This window comes from Prionailurus bengalensis, chromosome D4 (genome assembly GCF_016509475.1).
Source record: "Prionailurus bengalensis isolate Pbe53 chromosome D4, Fcat_Pben_1.1_paternal_pri, whole genome shotgun sequence".
NCBI classification, from domain to species: Eukaryota; Metazoa; Chordata; class Mammalia; order Carnivora; family Felidae; genus Prionailurus; species Prionailurus bengalensis.
Window position 1 is genome coordinate 60,281,549 of NC_057359.1, and position 16,446 is coordinate 60,297,994.

A 16,446-nucleotide genomic window follows, 5' to 3' on the forward strand; every position below is an offset into this window, starting at 1 on the left:
CTGATTTTTCTCCCAGTCTAATAAAGCTAGGAGTTGTGTTTTGTCATTTATTCAGCAAATATATGTTGGGCACTTACAAATTTCACAGCATTATACTAAAGTGATTTCTGTTTGGTTAGATCACTTGTATTTTTAGGGGGAAAGGATGGTATATTTTGTGGTGAAAAGGGCATAGTGTGGTGATGAGAGACTATACTTTGGCTCTGCCATTTATAAAATGTTTTATCTGCAATTCCTTTGATCTTTTGGGGGGGGGTGCTCTGTTTCATTGTTAATGAAATGGGGAAAATAACGCATTACTTGAGAGTTAGAACTCAGCCGTGTGTGTGTGTACACAAAACAGGCATTCAGATTGTATCTGTTACTAAAAAAGGATAGTACTTTTAGAAAGACTGAGATATGGGACTTATTTTTTGGAGAAGATGAATGGTAGGATTTACAGAGAAAAAGGTAAGTGGCAGGAGAATTTACAGCTTTGGTTGAGTATGTGCTTCTAACTCGATAAAACAGGGTTTTAGTCTGAATTCATTATATAAGTTTCTGCTACAGATTGCAACCATTCATCCTTTCTATCTCCCCACTGCTGCCCACTCTTCTCTATAGGTTTATTAATTGGTTTTCCCATCATCTGAGTAACTTCCAGTTCCGTTGGAGCTGGGAAGATTGGTAAGTGGTGACATGTTTTATCTTTCCTTTCTCTGCAGTCTTCCATAATAAAACTTAGTATCTAAAGCTGTAACACAAAAGCAGTCTTCTTCGAAGTCTGAAATATCTAGTTCATTTTTGGTATTTACATATATATAAATAACTTATGTACAAGGAAACTTGTAGCTAAGTACACATTAGGTATAAGTGCAGATTATGTGTAAGAAGTTATAAAACTAGCTTTTTTCTCTTTAGGTCAGATTGTCTTACTCAAGATCCTGAAAGTCCCAAACCAAAGTTTGTAAGAGAAGTTCTAGAAAAATGTATGAGGTAAGTTCTTTGTGTTTTCTGCTTAGCTTAGTTCTCCTAAGTTCTTTGGGGGTTTTTTCTCTTCTTTGTATGTGTGATGTATGTCCAGAATATCATTTTTTAAATCCAAGTACTTCCTCTCTTTCCTTTCAGTTTTTAGTCAAGATTTAGGCTAAAAAAATTTAAGACTTGTCATCTGGATTCCACGTGAATTAGGCCAATAAATTTTTTGTTTTTTGGTTTTTTTGTCAAATGTACTTTGAAATAATTTCACATTTCAGGAAAGTTGCCAAAATAGTGCAAAGAACTCTGTACCCTAGACTCCTTGGTTGTTAACACTTTACCACATTTGTTCTAATGTTCACTTCCTTTTCCCTGCTGTATACACACACCCACTACACTGGACTCTCTGAAAACAAGCTGCAGATGTGATGTCGCATCATTCTTTAACAGTCCGTTGTATCTTCCCCCAAAACAAAGATGCGCTCTCAGGTGGCCGGCACACAACCCTCCAAGTCAGGAAACTGGCTCTAGTGCAGGAATCTGACATCCAGCCCCAAGACGCTGCTGAGATTTTGCCAGCCATCCTGATATGTCTGTTCTCTTTCTGGTCCACAGTCCTATCCAGGACCACACAGGTAGCGTTTAGTTGTCATTCTCTTCACATTCTCCCCTTGACCAGTTGTTCGTTCTTGTCTTCCATGCCCTTGTCAGTTGTAAAGAAGTTAGGCCTTTCTTTCTTGAGTTCCCTGCCCTGCCCCCCCCCCGCCTCCTGTGTCTCCTGCCCACACTCAGGACCTGTGCTGTCGGTGCTTTTCGCCACGTGTCCCATCAGGAGGCACATGAATCTCTCTGCTGACATGTTAACCTTGACCACCTGGTCGTGTCAGTGTCTCCCAGGCTTCTCCACCTGAAATTCACCGTTTTTCTCTTTGTAACTAATTAATAATCTGTGGGTGATAATCTGAGATTATACTCATATCCTCTTCTTCATCAAACCTCTCCTGACAACTGTTACTTTTGTCTGCCACCACTATGATGATTGCCAAGTAATGATTCTCTTTTTCCGGGTTTTTGCCCACATTTGTTAGTTGGCATTCTCCTGTAAGAAAGAGCTTGTCCTTTTTCGCTCATGTATTTATTCCTGTGTTTATATATCAGTAGAGACTAATAGATTTCTATTTCATTCAGTGAGTTCCAGTCTATTACCGTCATTATTTTGATGCCCAAATTGTCCCTGATTTGTTTATTGGGGGAGCCCCTTGTGGCTCCGGTGTCCTTTTTTTTCCTCTCATAATATCTCCCTCCATTCATTAAGCATTTCCTTATTTTTTTCATAAGATGTTCCAAGCTCATCTTGTGTTTCCTTGCCCCTCCCCTGGAATCATCTATTTATTCACAGAGCCCAAGTTTTTAATAATGGAGTATGGTATTTAGGAACCAAGATTTGGACTCTTGCTGTGCTAGTTGCTATTGGGATGTCATTGATTCTGGATGGACAAAGGTAGTACATGCATTTATGCACACACACATACATACATACCTTTTTATATCCACTTAGGTGTGTGTATCTCTCCAATTCCAACTCAGCTCCTCACTTTTCTCTAGCCTTCCCTTTTGCCTGGATTTTTTTTCAAGTGTGTTTATTTTAGGGAGAGTGGGAGTGGGGCAGAGAGAGAGAATCCCAAGCACGGTCTGCCCTGTCAGCACCGAGCCTGTTGTGGGGCTCTAATCCATGAACCATGAGATCATGACCTGAGCCGAAATCAAGAGTCAGTCACTTAACCGACTGAGCCACACAGGCGCCCCTGCCATGATTCTAAATACCTTTTCAGGCAGTAGGAAACTTGGCTCCCATTAGCCTTGGTATATATTTATTTGCTACAGTGTAACCACTCTCCTCATCATGGAGACTAGGTCCTCTGCCCCACTTTACCCCAGTACCACTCCACATCCTTGGCCACCAGGCTTGTGGACCCACTGGCCCACCCCTCATTGCAAACCAGTAAATTTTGAAGAAAGCTGGAGGTTATGCTGTCATGACAAACGCTTTAAGGACTTGTTTTCCCCTTTGGCTTCTTGGTTGTCAGCTGAGTCCAGGGTGTTGGAGATGGGACTTTCCCGGTAAGTTGGATGTTACCATAAATAATGGAACTAACAAACAGCATTTTCTGAGGCTCTCATTTGCATTGTAGGTTGTCTTACCACCAGCGTATATTAGATATTGTTCCTCCTACCTTCTCAGCTCTATGCCCTGCAAACCCAACCTGCATTTACAAGTATGGAGATGAAAGTAGCAGTAAGTAATAAAGTAAATCCTGTTGTCTTTGAAAAGTACTAATGCCAGTATTTCTGAAATCCATTATTTAAGGTGGAGAAAGTAAACTTTTTCTTTTCTTGGGTTTTTTTTTTTTTTTTTTTTTTTTGGTCTGTTTGAAGGTGATCTGCAGTAGTCACTATTTTGTTTGCCCTGTCATCCTTTGGAAGATTCATGACCTACTTAGTTATTACTTGTGAACTTTTTTGTTAATATTGCTTATAATGTTATATCCATGACCTTATTTTAAATATGCTGCTAAGTACAGCAAGTTGAATTTAAAGCCCAAACTTGATAAATGTCCTGGCGGTGGAGATTATTTGACTTGGTTGTCCTGTGGTACCAGTTCAGGTGTGGGAACATAGGTGCACACGGGATACATTCCGACCAGCAAGAGGCCTGTAGAAGGAAATTCTTAAATACGGTTTTCTTACTTTTTGGTCACCTCGTGTCTGAGATTATGCTATGAATCAGAGGGCCTAGAATTTGCTGTGCTGTGTTGTGCTTAACACGTAACAAAGGTAAGGCGTCATACCTTGGTGGTCCCTGCAGAGAGTTAGGTGTGTAGTTGCTCCACGGGAGTCTTTCCAGACGGCGCTGCACGCGGCTCCTCCACACACCTGCCACCTCAGGTTGGGCAGCAGTTCTTTGCGTCTTGGAACTCCCTTCCCTCCCCTCCCTCGCCTTCTGTGCGTGCCCTGCTTCTCCACTACACCTCACGCTACACCTGTTTTCCTTGAAGTAAACTCCGTTGGTCCCAATGCTAAGTACATTTCCTACGTTATTATGTCCCTTTGTCCTCGAGACCTCTCTGAGAATCAAGTGTGTTTAGTAGACCAGTTTTACGGCGAGGAAATCTCTTCAGAGAGGTGAGGCCAGAGTGAGGTTGCATCCGAGGGGCAGAGCCCAGACTCACATCCAGGCTTACTGAGCAGCCTTGCTCTTACCACTGTGCTTCCCTGAAAGAGCGAAGTGTGAGGCGGTGTGGCACTCCTCTGAGTGCTGAGTTTTGAGCTCTGCCTCAGTCTGGCTCAGAGAAGCAGAAGGCACAGTCTTTGATCTCAAGAGCTCAGACTTTTGTTGAATATGGACTTTGCTTTTTTCCTATAGAAACAACTGAACCTAACAGTTAAGGCCCGCCTAACAGTTGTTCCTGCTTTTTTATCTGTCACTTCTCAGATGGACCCCTGCTCCAACCAGGCCACTTCTTTTTTATCTTTCCTGTGCTCATGGTTTTTGGTTTTGCCTTTCTATCTGGAAAGCCCTTTCTGTCTTTAATTCCTATACTCTCTCTAGGGTCCGGCAAGGCTCCTCTCCTATAAATACTGCCCTTTAGCAAGCCAGTTTTGTGTTGCTCTGGCTACTTCCTGTGTGACTATCTTGGTTCCCATGCTACAATGTAGACCCTTCAGTGACACGAGATTCTTTTTTTTTTTTTTTTTTTGTCTCCCACTTTTAGGGAAAAGCAAACAGCACCTGTGACCTGTTGTGATTGACTTCATTCATTCCAAGTGCTTAGTAACTCCTATGTCAGGATTGTCTTTTGATTTATTACCTCTTTGTCCACCTTACGTTAAAAGATTTCCAGTTGCTGTAGTGATGCCATACAGTATATATTAGCACAAATAAGGACTCGACAGATAATAACCAATAGTAAACACATAGAGTCACAACATATGAGCATCTGGCTTCTGTAGACTCAAGTGTATGGCCTCAGCAGAAGAGAAAAGCAAAAAAAACCTATCACAAGTTGGCAACCTTCACCTGTTCAAACACAAACTTAGTCGTTACTGTCTCAGAGAAAATGAGAAGGAAGGGGCATTGACCAAAATGAAATAAATACATTGAATCTCGGCTTTTCAGCTTACAAAAGCCTAGGGATTTGAGGACAAAAGACAGTTACGTAAATTTCTCAGCTATTTATTTATAAGAACAGTCTTAAAACTTGATCCTACCCTTTTCCCCATTCTGTGCTTAGATTCTCTTCCTGGACATTCAGTTGCCCTCTGTTTAGCTGTTGCATTTAAAAGTAAAGCAACCAATGATGAAATCTTCAGCATTCTGAAAGATGTACCCAATCCTAACCAGGATGATGATGACGGTAAGGGACCACTTCTTCAGCGGAACTATCTATAGGCCAGGTTAAAGCATAAATATAAAGCATTACTGGCAGTTTGAGTTCCTCCTAAGTCTCAACGGATGCTTCTAAGCAGTAGCCTGTTCAGTGTGTCAGTTCAGTGTGCCAGCAACTTTCTTCCTTCTATAAAAGAGATCCTCATCTGCCTGTGACATAGCTTACATTCAGTATAAAAACTAAACACAAAGTTAAATATGCTGTTACATTCATTTTTAAACATTCCCTGTTTTAACTTTAGAGAGGTTCCTGAGTGGAAGATTTGGTGAATTGTAATTGGATTTTTCACCTATTTAAGCTATTGTAATAATGATGTGTAACACCTACTGAGTATGTACTATATAACTCCAACCAAAACCCCTAGGGTTTTTTCTGAGCAACAGTGGGAAAATAGGCAAGTAATTTATAAGTTCACCTGAATCAGTAAATGAACAAGGTAAAAAAAAGATGAGAGGGGCTTAGAACATATTAAAAGATATCTGAAACATACAGTAACTGCAACAATGTGCTATTGGCACCAAAAGAGACGAATCAGGAAAACATGAAAAGTCTACTGGGACAGACAACTGGGTAACGTTTTGGAGGAAAATTTGTTAGATCTGTACATAAGGACATGTGCATAGTAATCAAAATAAAAACATGAATGGTCCTTGGGTTATTTATTACTAGGATTTTGTTTGGATTTTTCTGAGAAATTTGTATTATGATAGAAATTGTGTTTAGATAGCATATGTCAAAATGATGGTCCTAAATTTAGACGCTGTCAGATATCTTAAGACTTAGACTTACTAGTTAAGGGTTTGCTGAATCTTTTTATTAATATGTTATCTTGCCACCATTCAGAGCGATATGAACATGGAAGTCCACTTGTTATGTGTAAAAGAAATGGATCATATAGAAGAATTAGGGAAATAATCCCCAGAAAGTAAGAATTAAGATCATGCTTAGTTTTATATTTTGAGTATTTAAAATCAGCAGTGGTCTTTTATTGTCTATTTGTCCTCAGAGACATGACACGAATGTCTGGCTTAATGTTTGGATGTGAGTATGCCACCCATTTAGCATTCCAGGTGAGGGAACAAAGAATTGCTGTACTCAGCATTTTTCTAGCTGTCTTACTGTGGAATATTTTTCAGATGAAGGATTCAGCTTTAACCCATTGAAAATAGAGGTCTTTGTACAGACTCTGCTACACTTGGCAGCCAAATCATTCAGCCACTCCTTCAGTGCTCTTGCAAAGTAAGTGCAACAAGAAGACACACTCTGTTTTAAGGGTTTGGAACTTTGGTGAATACCAGGGGTATAGAAATTTGTAGCTAAAATTGTTGGACATGAAGATCTTAATAGTATTGGCATATAATTTAATAGAGCTCTGATTTGTAGTGGCTACAACCCTATTTGGCTCCTGTCAGTCTATGTGTACATTTTTTCATATGGCCCCTCAGAGAACCTAGTGAAAAACCTGGGTCCATGGGACAGTCATATATACAGTCAAGAAGCTCCCACCGTATCTAAGCATCTTCCTAAAGGAAGGGAAGTAGAAATGAGGGCCGACTACATTTTGGGGAGCCACCCAAAGGTTAGCATCTAAAGACAGAGCTTTCTAATTCATCAGACAATCCAAAAGAAGTAACAGCATATGTAGATACTCCTCCAGCAGAGCAAACTGGGCTCCTCTCCCCACCTTGGCTTCCAAGTGTCTATGATTTGCAGGACCCCCACAGGAAGTGCAGTCAGGGTACTTCACCTGTTTGTGGAGACCATTCCTTAGCCCTCACCTATTCTTAGATGCCCCGTAAATTGTAGTCCTCAGCTGACAGTGAATGGTATATTTGTAAATCTCTCAAGGTTGTGTGACAAATTTCATACAAACCACGAATTCCTAATCATACCTTTTGTATCCTTAATGGTTAACATTGGGTTGTTTTGCATTTATGTGTTGCACTGTAAATTCAGTAACATTGAAAGGCTTTGAAAAACTTAAAATGCTTAATGAGTAAGTTTATCTGTGGTATTTTTTCCCCACCGCGAAAAGGTTTCATGAAGTCTTCAAAACCCTAGCTGAGAGTGATGAAGGAAAGCTACATGTCCTACGAGTTATGTTTGAGGTCTGGAGGAACCATCCACAGGTAAAGACTATTTAATCAGACAAAGTTTTAAGTGTTGCCACTCGGGTTTTTTTGCTCAATCTTTATTGGTGGTCTAGTTTTCTTACAGTAAGTACCAGAGCCAGAGTGCAGAATGAATCTTAATTAAGACCTCCTGATGGTCAAATGGATCAGTTCCACAACCACTGAAAATGAATGTCACAGACCTCCTATTTTACTTTTGTAGCAGCGGGATTGTTGTGGCTTACATACAAGTGTGATTTACCCTGATGATTCTTTTCTCATTGTAGATGATTGCTGTGCTAGTAGATAAGATGATCCGTACACAAATTGTTGACTGTGCCGCAGTGGCAAATTGGATCTTCTCTTCAGAACTCTCTCGAGACTTTACTAGGTAAATGTGGATTATTTTACACAGTTTGTATTCTCTAAGAATCAGTTTATATTCAGTCTCATACATGAGCTCCAAGTTCTGATTGAAACATTGTTAATATGCTGATGCCACCAGATTAGATAGAATTGGGACATGGCAGAGATTCCTGGACAATGTAAATCCACACAGCCAGGCAGTCTGCAGTGTCTCTGAAGGATGCTGATAAAGGATACAGACTATTGGGAGAGAAGATCAGGCCATGTGCCAGGATCTGAGCTGGACGGTGGGATGTGGGGAAGAGTTCCAGCTCAGCTGGGGACCTGGAATGCACAACCAGGAACTGGAAGAAACCAGTCACAGTAGAGGAAGTACATGGCAGTGAGGGGTTGAGGAGAGTCTGGTGGGCACCTGAGTGCCTGTGGGGAAGGGCGGTATCTCACTTCAGTCAGAAAAAAACCTAGATTTAATGCACAAGATTTATTCTAGACCCATTTCCTATACAGGAAAGAGACTTCTCATTAAGTTTCGTTCTTACTCATGAAGTTGAGTCCACAGGCTTCCTAACTGATCAGGAATAGCAGGAGTTGACACAACAGGCAACAAAGGAATCTTACAAGGATCTAAAAATCCATCACAGAACTTACCCTGTTCATCGTATCTGTTATTGCAGAGGACACAGGTCTAAAATGAACTGAATCCGTAGAGTGGAAGGGTATGATCTAAAGTTACCATATCAGCCAGATTGGCACTCGCAAATTAAGGCAAGAGACATCCTCAGATCTGTAAACTCTTCAGAAAATTGACCACCCACGTATTTGTTAACCATTATCCTGAGCGATTTACACTGCAACTCATTTAATCCTCACCCCCCACTACGGAGGGGGTTACGTTATCATTCTTATGTACAAAATAGGAAAATATTGCAGAGTGCTTAAGTATCTTGTCCACAGTCACCCAGCTAAGTGCAGAGTCAAAATTCAGACACAGGCATTCTTGAACCGATAAAGGGCTCAAAAGCACCCTCTGTTCTTGAACTCCAAGCTCAAGTATTTGTAACTCTGCATAGCCTTCCGGACCACCCCTTCCAGAGTTGAAATACTTTGCTCTTGTACCTTGTCTGCTAACATAAGACTTTGGAGTTTTATGAATCAGCTGTTTTATTATCTTCCACTGAAGCTGTCATCATCCAAGGCAAGATTTATAGAGGCTGTATCTTGGCATTAGGAAGAACTAATTTATAGACAGATGTAGTTAAGAAGCTACTTCAAAAAATAAACCTTTTATGCAATAAACATTTCAAAGCGCTTACAAGGTGATCCTAGTTGAGTAATTTACTGAGAAAGTAGCTGACCTATATTTATTTTATTCTTAAAAAGGCCCAGCAGTTGATAGCTAGTATGAACTAGTAAGTTTCTTAAATATTCCAAAGAATTGGCCGAATATCTGCTAGTTAAGTAATATAAGGCATGTGAAATGAGCCTTAGATTGGGCTTCTGTTTTGAGAAAATTCCAGTACCTGATGTTTAAATTTAGAAGAGAGAAAATAGATTTTTGTTCCTAACGTACATTTTTTCCTGGTGTGCCATTTCATTTCAGTGTATGTACACATACCTTCTAGCAAGTCTAGTAAAGGATGGAAATAAAAGTGATAAGGACCCACTACTGCCTCAGGAAGCTGACCTGAGAGATAGGTGTTTGCACAATTTATAATACAAAAAAATTGGGGTACCTGGGTGTCTTAGCTGGTTGAGCATCCAACTCCTGATTTTGGTTCAGGTTGTGATCTCATGGTTGTGAGATTGAGCCCTGTGTCAGGCTCTGCCAGGCTCTGAGCTGGGCATGGAGCCTGCTTGGGATTCTCCCTCTCTCCCCCTCTGCCCCTCCCCCACCCACAGGCTCACTCAATCTCTTTAAAAAAAAGTATGTGTTACTGGAGAAATAGGACTAATTCTGCCTAAAGCGTGGAATCACCTTCAAAATGAGTAGGTTATAAAAGCTGAGAGGTCTTTCTAGAAGCATGCTTTAACATACAGTAACCAAACTCTGTTACTTTTAAGATTGTTTGTTTGGGAAATCTTGCACTCCACAATTCGTAAGATGAACAAACATGTTCTGAAAATCCAGAAAGAGCTGGAAGAAGCAAAAGAAAAACTCGCAAGGCAACACAAACGGGTAAGTCTTATGTCAATTCATAGTGGTCCAAGAAAGTATACCAGAGTCTCTTGAAAATCTTCAGTTCATTACCTTGATGGGAACTTATTTTTTCTGAGGCCAAATTATGCAGAACTGATATGGAAGTGGAGGGAGAGGAAGGATCTGGGGGAGGTGTTGCTCTCCGCTCTTCTCCTGTTGGTGAGCCTGGAAGGAAGCACAAACCTTGCTTTTCTGTAGTTAGCCATCTGGATCTGCTTCATGATTGCCCTTCCCAAAAGGAAGGCAGAGAAGGAAAGAGGGCACTTGTGTTTCCCTAAGACTTTCTGGTGCAAGAGGGGAGAGGGAGAAGCTGGTCTGTGTCTCACTTCCCCAGTCCTGTGGGGAGGGATGGGGCATTCCTTCCCAGGTTCACAGGACACTTCTCATATTAATAATAAGTACAGCATTTTAGCCATTTTGGGGGGAAGCAGTGAAGTGGCTGCATTCCGTGATTTTGCATAGTAGTACTAGTATTCTTTGTGACAGTATTCTCCAGTGTTGTTGTGTATTTACCAGAGTGGGTGGGAATAAATTTAATGACATCTGTGAACCTGTAGCAGGTTCAAATGCTCGTCTCCACGTAGATCTGCATATATACGTGTCTGTTTGGTATGTAGACACATACAAACTTAAAATACTGCAAGGTAAATGGTGTCATCCCCATTTTATACATGTCTAAATTGAGGCTCAGAGAACTTAAAATAACTTGCTCAAGGTGACATGGTTAGTGACAGAGCCTGTCAAACTCCAAGGACTTTCCCTTATGCCATACTGATCCCTAGATGTGTGGTGTCCAATAAAGTAACTGCTAGCCACATGTAACTGTTAATTAAAATTAAATACGTTTAAAATTCAGTTCTTTAGTCACACCAACGCCATTTCAAGTGCTCAGTGTGGCTAGTGGCTACTGTGATGGGCAGCAGAGATTTAACATCTCCCTCATCATAGAAAGGTCTACCAGGCAATAAACAGTACTCTAGAACCTAGCCTTAGTGTGGTATTAGGAGAAAACTAACTTGTGCCCAGTTGCCTAGAACATAAGGCAGACCCCTTAATAGATGCTGTTACAGAGAAAAGCAGAAGTCTATAAAAACAGGGGGTTCTGGTGATTTCGCTTTAAGGGTGGAAGAGGCTGTCATAGATGAGGCCTTACTGACAGGGAGGTATCTAGAAGGAAATGGGCTCTCTAGATCTGGTGATGCCTACCTTCTTGCTAAAAGGACCACGAGGACATTGGTGTGTAATATACCTGGAGTCACTTTCTGGCCTAACCACTTACTAGCTACGTGACACTGGGAAAGTCGCCTAACCACGAAGTTGGGGTGGGGAGGGCAGTGCAGAGGGACACCTCAGTGAATGCTCGATTCTGGCTGAGCTTGGAGGGAGTCGTTAAAGCTTAACAGAGGTATGTTGAGCCCATCATTGCCAGCAGAATCTTGAACAGTCTGCTTTGAATTATTACATGTAATAATTTTTGAATTATTGCCGTTTTTGAATTATTGCCAGGGTGAGCAGGTTCTTGAGCTGCGTGCAGGCCTGCCCAGCTTTTCTGTAGGGCCGTTAGAGGAAAGCTGCCTCTCCGTTGTCACTGCTGAAGTGTCATAGAGCCTTGTATTAGTGACTGGAAAGTACTGTCGGGTCTTTCCCTGGTCATCTACTTTGCTACTTAAGTGAGCAGTAGCAGAGTTCTAAGAATATATTATCTATCCTCATTATTTGCAGGTTCTATTTTTGCAAGCTCACTTAAGATTTATTTGTAACCTCAAAGTCAATACTCCTGGTGCTTTCCCCATCATTCAGACATAGGCAGAGCAGTGAAAAATTTGAGTTGCCCAGTGGGCTTGTTCCCAGATAAAGTCAAACAAGGCAATACTCTGCCTTCTTGTTTCATTTCTTATACCGTAAAAAAGCATCCTTTTCGTAATGTATTTACTGCCATGTTTGGGCTTTTGTTGGTGGCTTTTACGGTTTAAAGTGGCCCTAAAGCATAAGGCTGAAATGCTGTCTAGTGTTCCTAAGTGCAAGAAGGCTGTGACATGTCTGACAGTAAAAACACATAAGTCAGTTGAGCTTCTTTTGGGCATGAACGACCATGCTCTTGGCTGTGAATTCAGTGTTCATAAATCAACAATATCATAATCCAGATAAAGGAAAAGGAAATTCACCAGTATGTACGTGAGGCTGCTCCATCAAGGACCGAAGTAACCTCTGTAAGTGCTGTGGAAAAGCAGCTCAATTTGTGGATTCATAAGACAAGGATAGATTTAAAAAACGTAGTAGACAGCATTCTTGCGGGGCTGAAAGCCAAAGAAATTTAGTCATGTTACTCAGGGTCAAGAAGATGTTAAATCTTTCTCAGGCAGTGTTTGAATATAAAGAACTACTGTATATAATTATTTGTAAGACACATATATTAAATAAGCTATCTTTAGACAGAAACACACATAAGGTTACTTGTTGATCAGTTGACAAAAATAAACCAAAGACTCCCTAAGAACCTAACCCTGTATTTCCCTGAGCAGTGGTTCAGTACTAATTCAGGATTCACAACAAATGTATCCACATAACTATGGTAAATAACAAGAATCTACTGTACATTTTCCATGGAGCTCAAAGCTGTTTTCTTTTTGCATGGAGGAAAAATGTAACCAACACTTCCTCCCTGAATGGTCTGTCTTGTAAAAGGTATAACTCACTTCTGCTCTATAGCAAATACTCTTACTGCTGTTATCATGATAGGTGCCACCAAGTTTCCCTGGCCTAGGTAAGTGCCCACAGGACTTCTGGGTGTATGCAGGTGCATCTGGGTGGTGGAGTACTTTCATTAGAGAATACAAGTCTTCAGGTGGCACTGGACCAGACACAGTAACATCCTTTCTCTTACTTAATGGGATCTAACATACTAGAATTCTAAGAGGCATTTTCCTTTTGTTCCTGTGCATCCTGTAGCGAAGTGACGATGACGACAGAAGCAGTGACAGGAAAGATGGGGCTCTAGAGGAGCAAATAGAAAGACTGCAGGAAAAAGTGGAATCTGCTCAGAGTGAACAGAAGAATCTCTTCCTCGTTATATTTCAGGTATCTTAGCTTGGGACACTGATAGGTAAAAATGCAGTACTATTATTTTTAATCATAGTACACGTTTATTTATAAAAATTTAAATCACAAAAATTTGCAAAGGAAATAACCATGTGTACCTCCACATTCTGTTTCGTTTACAGCATTCTTACATGACCATTGCTCCAGGCTTTAAAAACATTTTTTGAGGATCCTTTTGTGGAGTACCTCACTCCTATTTATTCCCAGTTGTTCATCATTTAGATTACTTTCCTTCCTGATGAACATTATTTATGTCCTTAGAAATGGGTGTGGAGAAAAGTTACTAGCATAAATAATCTAGATTTAAAAGTGTTCACGTACTGAAAAAAGGATATACTAACATTATCACTTATCTGCCTATTTCTAGAATTTATTGACTTAACAAAAGTTAGCGATACCACAAAAACCGAGTGGAACAAGCAATGCCTTTTGAGGTCTCTTGGTCAAAAATGTGATTGTTTTGAGGTATAAGAATTATCCCTCTAACACTGCTTTAACTTTATACCCCCTCTCCAGCGTTTTATCATGATCTTGACCGAGCACTTAGTACGATGTGAAACCGATGGGACCAGCGTATTAACACCATGGTATAAGAACTGTATAGAGAGGCTCCAGCAGATCTTCTTACAGGTTTGTGGGAAACCCTGATTAGATAATGAACATCACTGTTCTCAGCCACAAGGACTTTCCATGTTAAAAAATGGTCAGATTTGTTGGGAAGTTTCATAATAGTCTGTAAGGCCCTTTTAATGTCTGTTTGCTCCTGTTGCTCATCAGAATATTCAGAGTGAAATTGGTTCTATATGCAGTTCAGACTCCTAACTGCCGTTCTTTAGTCCGGTAGGGATCTCCGTGTATACAAGTCAGACAGGCACACATAGAAGAGATTATTTCATGACACTTTCTTCCCACATAGCCTCAAGCCACTGATTTTCAGTGAGACAGATGAGCTATTTAAGACCTATATTGAGGTTTGGGTTTATTTTGTGGAATAGTTAAAAATTAACAGGTCATTGGCTAATTCTCTATTCTTTTACAATCTTAAATGTTCTAACCAATAAGAGCAAAAAAACTTTTATTGCAAAATATTTGTTTCAGCAACCTTTCAGCAACCTTCATTCTAGTCCTCCTTCCCGGGTTGTTAATCTTGCCGGGTCAGTCCCTGTCTGGGCTCCATTTACAAAGTCCTGTCTTTGGTCCTAATTAGGAGAGACCCAGCTGAACCTAGTCTGTAGCACCAGGCACTCTTGCCAAGCCTTGAAGCATGAGCTACATTTACGTAAAGGACTCAGTTCTCACCAGTTTCTAAGTTATCAAACATCCCTTTTTCTTCATTTCCCTCTACATGTTCTTAATGTTGGGGCTTTTCAGGAGCCCATTCTTCCTATCAAGCATAACCACTTTTTTCCCCAAACCCTTCCCATCATTCCACAACGTGGGCAGGCTGCTGAGGGAAACGTCCTGCGAGATTGCTTATGCGGTCTTTCTCCTGATCTAAACACCCCCTTTTTTACGTCCACAGCATCACCAAATAATCCAGCAGTACATGGTGACCCTGGAGAACCTGCTCTTCACCGCCGAATTAGACCCTCATATCCTGGCTGTTTTCCAGCAGTTCTGTGCCCTACAGGCCTAAGGGTCGTTTTACTCCCCTGTCAAGATTTTTTTTTAAATATCTCAAAATAATTTGTCTTATTTTTGATGGTTTGAATGCTTGCTTTCTTGTAGCACCCTTTCACTTACTAAAGGGGGGAGGAGGACAGTGAAGAATAGAGAATTGATTACCTTTAATTGGCCCTACAAGGCAAATACTCCCTACTGACAATGTGACGATGACCATAGGATGTATTATATCTGTGACAGATACAACTGTTCTGGTATTTTTTTCTCCTTAAGGCACAAAAGATAAGCGATTTGAGGTATGTGAACACTAGAGGTCCAGCTTACAAAGTAGTATCTAGAACTGGTGGGTTTACTATCAAGTAGCATAGCTTTTCACAGCTCATGGATAACCTAACATGGCTGAAATAAAACTAAAAATGTTTTTTAAACTTTGGTATTTCATGATTTATCATCTCAATCTATTTTAAGATTGGTGATTTCCTCATTCACAATTCTTCCCTCATTCAGAATTCTCTCTTCAGATCTTAGTGTTTTAAAATGTTACACATATTAAGTGTTATTTATTTAGCACTACCCAAATCTGTTTGAATATAAGTCACCTGAGAGTCTTTAAAGTTATTTTCTAAATTAAACCACAGGGAGGCGGGGGACACAGCCATAGTTCTTAAGGCTCCCCAGGTGATCCCGGGTGATTGCCAGTGTGTGGACAAGTTTGGGAACCATTACCTTAGAGCTGTCCGGTCATTTCCTCTGTTCTCTGAGACAGATTTGTCCAAGGTCCAATTATGAAGTACATGCTAAAGTGGAAATAGAAGTAGCTAGTTTGGATTGGCTAAAACTGTACTGTAGGTATGGACTTTGTTTCTATAGAATTTAAGTCCAAGGAGTTACTAATTCTTGAGCCAGTTTCTTACATGGTATTAAAGCTTATAAGATTATATATATATATATATATATATATATATATATATATATAATTAAAGCTTATTATAAGATAATAAGATAATAAATGAGTACACATGTAAAATATGCAAAATAGGGAATTATCTGACATTGCAAATTTCTAGCATTTTAATAAGCCTTCATTAAACCTGAGGAAAAATTTATCAACAACCCCACAACTGATAAGTAGTATTTCTCTGTTTGTACAACATAGGTATCTTTCACTTATTTATGTCATAAATTTGTGCTGTATTAGTATTTTTCATATTGTTACATGGTCTCTTTGGAGTACCCTTCATTTGGTGACTACAGAATATAGTCAAGAGATGAGAACTCCTAGGATTTTTAAATAACCATACCATGCAAAACAAGAATTGTTCACAGAATTAAGTGTGCATGGCAGGTTATCAGCCGAAAGGAGTCTAAAACCCAGGCTCTTGGCTAAATATTCTTTTGGTTATACTGTTCCTCCTTCCCACAAACAGTATTCAGTTAGACATGGCTCTTGTCCTCAAGAAGCCAAAAGGATGACCCTTTAAGGCTTTGGGAACTTTGACCCTAAACTGACTTATAAATCTTTCACAATGTATTGCAGAGTTTGACTAATTATACTTGCTTGATTCGAATTCTAGAGGAATTTCTTGGATCCTCTCTTCATGTCAAGAATGCACTGATGTGACCCTGCTCACAGTCTGGCAGCTAC

The 16,446-nt window shown here is 40.2% G+C and overlaps 1 protein-coding gene across 2 annotated transcripts in view; it reads left to right on the plus strand.

The window, feature by feature from the left end:
- The window catches only part of NCBP1 (nuclear cap binding protein subunit 1), a 38,004-nt gene extending 22,775 nt beyond the window's left edge, over positions 1-15,229 (plus strand). For both annotated transcript variants that reach the window (XM_043567456.1, XM_043567457.1), the window contains 11 exons: positions 604-666; positions 901-975; positions 3,150-3,253; positions 5,250-5,372; positions 6,542-6,644; positions 7,441-7,534; positions 7,804-7,907; positions 9,944-10,058; positions 13,029-13,157; positions 13,695-13,808; positions 14,701-15,229. In XM_043567456.1, the coding sequence (XP_043423391.1) occupies positions 604-666; positions 901-975; positions 3,150-3,253; positions 5,250-5,372; positions 6,542-6,644; positions 7,441-7,534; positions 7,804-7,907; positions 9,944-10,058; positions 13,029-13,157; positions 13,695-13,808; positions 14,701-14,814 (1,138 nt within the window). In that variant the 3' untranslated portion in view covers positions 14,815-15,229. The remainder of the gene's footprint in view (positions 1-603; positions 667-900; positions 976-3,149; positions 3,254-5,249; positions 5,373-6,541; positions 6,645-7,440; positions 7,535-7,803; positions 7,908-9,943; positions 10,059-13,028; positions 13,158-13,694; positions 13,809-14,700) is intronic.
- Positions 15,230-16,446: the final 1,217 nt, after the last annotated feature.